Source organism: Saccostrea cucullata, unplaced genomic scaffold, assembly GCF_032062105.1.
Source record: "Saccostrea cucullata isolate Sc308-1 unplaced genomic scaffold, CSIRO_AGI_Scuc_v1 ctg6272, whole genome shotgun sequence".
NCBI classification, from domain to species: domain Eukaryota; kingdom Metazoa; phylum Mollusca; class Bivalvia; order Ostreida; family Ostreidae; genus Saccostrea; species Saccostrea cuccullata.
The window spans coordinates 1-3,492 of NW_026928975.1; the positions used below are offsets into that span (position 1 = coordinate 1).

The window sequence follows — 3,492 nt, forward strand, 5'->3', positions numbered from 1 at the left end:
GAGTCTCTGAATGATCAGGAATATGCAGTAGGTCTGAAGACACTTAATGATAATACCAAGGAAATACTAGAGTCAATGAAAAGGTCCATAGTGGAACTATTCACAGATGAGAACAAAACAAAGGTTGAATTGCCTTCTTCGTGGGCTCTAATGGAGCAGTTATTGTATGACGGAGGCTGGAAGGTTTTGTCCCCGAGTGAAATCTGGAAGCTCAACTCATCTCTTCCCAATGAATACCAAATCAAAAGTGATGAAGAAATGACAAAATATTTAAAATGTTTCCATGACAGTGGCCTTCTTCTGAATTTTGAAGAAGTGGAATTGAGGGAACATGTCATACTAGATATTCAGTGGTTTGCTAATGCTTTCAGTAAGATAATTGCTGATGAAAACCACATCACTAAAGATTGTAAAAGAAAATTAATCAGAGAGTGGAAATCCTTTAACAAAACGGGGGGGGGGGGGAACTGAAAGATCAAGTGATAGATGCTTTGTGGGAAGATGAACCCTCTTACTTGAAACATAAAAGTGAAATTATGCCGTATATGGAGAAGCTTCAAATGCTGGTACATTTGAATTCATTTGAGGCTGTATCAGAAGGTGGCATGTCATGGTATGTCCCGTGTATGAACAAAAAGCAGTTTAAAGCCGACTTCCATGAAAATAAATGGGAATACTCATCCATTCTGTGCTATCGATTCAGTTCCTTTGCCATGTTTGTGTTCTACAGACTGGTAGCATACTGCATAAGTTTTCTAAGATGGAGTGTTGCAAAAGATGAAGACAATGAAGGAAGTCCATGTCTTTATCAAACAGCGGCAGTGTTTGATCACAATGAACACACTGTTGTAGTTGGCATATGTAATGACGATATTCAATTGCAAGTGTTCAGAATCAAACCATTGACTGTAGACAAAGAAGTATCAAATGAAATTGGAGACTCCATTGAAAAATCTATAGAAAAATTGACAGAGACATTTATTGACACAAAAATATTCCACAGAGGATACAAATGTCAAAATATTATTTGTGATGAGAGAGATCTATCTTTCACCCTTGCAAGTGAGCTGTCCAAAGTCCAAGCTGAAGAAACGCAGTGCAAGTGTCAACTTAAGGAGAAGCATATGATTAATGTACAGACGACTATGAGTTTTTGGGAAAAGGTAAATAATGTTTATTAACTAAATTTATCCTTAAGTTAAATAAAAGGTTTGTAGAGTCATTTTGTTTATCTGTCATCATGTTTCTACAATTTTCTCCAAACAAAAGATAAGTGATGGATATTATATTTGGTTTTCTTTTATTTATTTAAATGACCTAGAACTAATGAGATCCAATTCACTTTAAAATTGCATGATGTGATAAAAAATGTTATATTTATAAAATCCCTTTAATCTCACAAATAGCATCTTGACGTACAATCTTAAATTAAACTTACTGAAAAAAAAATATTATTAACTTAATTTGTTTTAATAAAATCTGTGAAAATTTTGATATTTATACTTCTGTATGTATCTGCTTAATTTACGTATCTAATATGTACAAGAAAGGTAAATTTTATTTCAGACAAAAATAAGTGTCTCTAAAACTCCAGTGGCCTCTGGTGGACATGACCTTGAGGGACGATCGAGATTCGCAAAACTTGGAATGGCAACCAACGATGTGTTAAATCAGGCATACAGAGATATACTAGAGATGGAAGTGCCTCCATCCGATATTGAAAAGAAAGCTAAAACATCAGCGGTTTACAAAAGATTGCGCCCAGAGCAAGAACAACTCTTGCTAGATGCTAAGCATTTGGGATATAAGAACTTTGACATTTCTTTAACATACACATTAATCCGAAACATTTGTTCAAAGATCCCTAGGCCAACAAAAGGAAAGTGGGGAGAAGAGCCAGCAGCAGGAGAGGTGACAGTGGGTGACGATATATAGAGAATTAGGTAAATACAAAATTATTTGACTGCACACGTGAGCTCAGCCTCCACCTCTCAGACAGAATTCACTAACACTTGGACGATGATGTCGGATATTTGCCAAAGATTGGAAACCTTCACTGGGAAGAAATACTTGGACAACCTTAATAGCATTTATAAACTGACTTTAAAAGAAGGAGGTGAAGATGCAGTTAAAGCTATTATAGAAAAGTTTGTCAAGGATCAACATGAATTGATGAAGACAGTCGTGTCAGATGTTCAAGAATTAAAATCTCAAATGAGGACATTAAAACGAATTTGAAGAATTAAACCATTCAGAAATAATAATTTTTACTCATAGAATGTTTTCAGTACTAGTAAACAAAGAATTCTTTAACACATGGTTGAAGATATTGAAAGAGTCATTGGTTAAAGTCTTTGGATAAGCTTAATTATAATTACAAACTGGATATGAAATATGTGGATATATGAGGAATTTGATATTTCATTAACACACAAGTTGAAAAGAAACTTTAGTTCAAAGATCCGTTAACCAATTGCAACAAAAGAAAAGTGGGGAAAAGAGCCAGCAGCATGAGAGGTGACAGTAGGTGATGACATCCAGAGAATTAGGTCAATCCGAAATAGATTGACTGCTCTCGGACAGAATCCAATAACACTCTGTCGACAATGTCGGATATCTGCCAAAGATTCACTGTAAAAAAGGACTTGGATAACATTAATACCATTTATAATGGCTTTAGATGTAGATGCTATTTCAGCAATCATAGAAAAATTCGAACAACATGATATGTTGGAGAAATTCATGTCCAGTATGCAAAAATTAATGTCAGATAAGTTAGATGTGAAAAATTTTAATCAAAATTGATGCTGACAGGCAGTGCTGCCCAAAGTCAATTTTTTATGCATCGAACATATGCAGAGTGACTTTAACTTTTACAAAATTGAAAATCAGTTTTTATCAAGTGTGAAGCAATATAGAAATCATGATTTTTATCCCTGAAAAATCAAAATTTTAGGAAGAGACTAGTAGTCACTACGAAAATGCTTATGATATTTGGTTCATAACTTAATATATGTTTTGTATTCCTTTAGGATAACCTTTCTGTTGATAGAGTTTCAATAGTTTCGCACCTATAGACAGCCTTTAGAATCGTTTACTGAGGTATTTTTAGGATTAAACAGGATTTACTTCCCCTCTGACTTTAAATGACGCTTTTAAATGGCTCCCATATATATAAAATTGATGATTATATATGTTCTGGATGGGGAACTGTTTGATAATGATGAATAAGGACGGACTTACCAAAAAGCATTCCACTGGGATTACAATAATTATGGTGCTCAAAACATTGAACATATGTGAAAACCTTAAATTGTATGTGCTTTTTATCCAGCTATTACTAGAAATTAAAGAAATTGAAAGGAAGCTATGCAAATATACCCAGAAAATATGGAAAGAAGGCTTACCAAAATAAAGGACAGATCTATCTAACATTTTTAACGAAACATGAGCTCGGCGTCCAACTCTCAGATACAATTCAATGACAGATCG

The 3,492-nt window shown here is 34.2% G+C and overlaps 1 protein-coding gene across 1 annotated transcript; it reads left to right on the forward strand.

Annotated features, from left to right (window-relative positions):
- Positions 1–473: 473 nt before the first annotated feature.
- LOC134279471 (uncharacterized) lies at positions 474–2,435 on the forward strand. Its single transcript, XM_062761883.1, has 2 exons — positions 474–1,163; positions 1,567–2,435. Exons 1-2 carry the CDS (start codon positions 537–539, stop codon positions 1,933–1,935), a joined length of 996 nt encoding a protein of 331 aa, XP_062617867.1. The 5' UTR covers positions 474–536; the 3' UTR covers positions 1,936–2,435.
- Positions 2,436–3,492: the final 1,057 nt, after the last annotated feature.

Excerpts from the sequence above, each read along its gene's own strand:
- LOC134279471 (XM_062761883.1), top strand. The coding sequence starts at position 537 with ATGCCGTATATGGAGAAGCTTCAAATGCTGGTACATTTGAATTCATTT. Across the intron at positions 1,164-1,566 it reads CTATGAGTTTTTGGGAAAAG|ACAAAAATAAGTGTCTCTAA; the intron begins GTAAATAATGTT and ends ATTTTATTTCAG.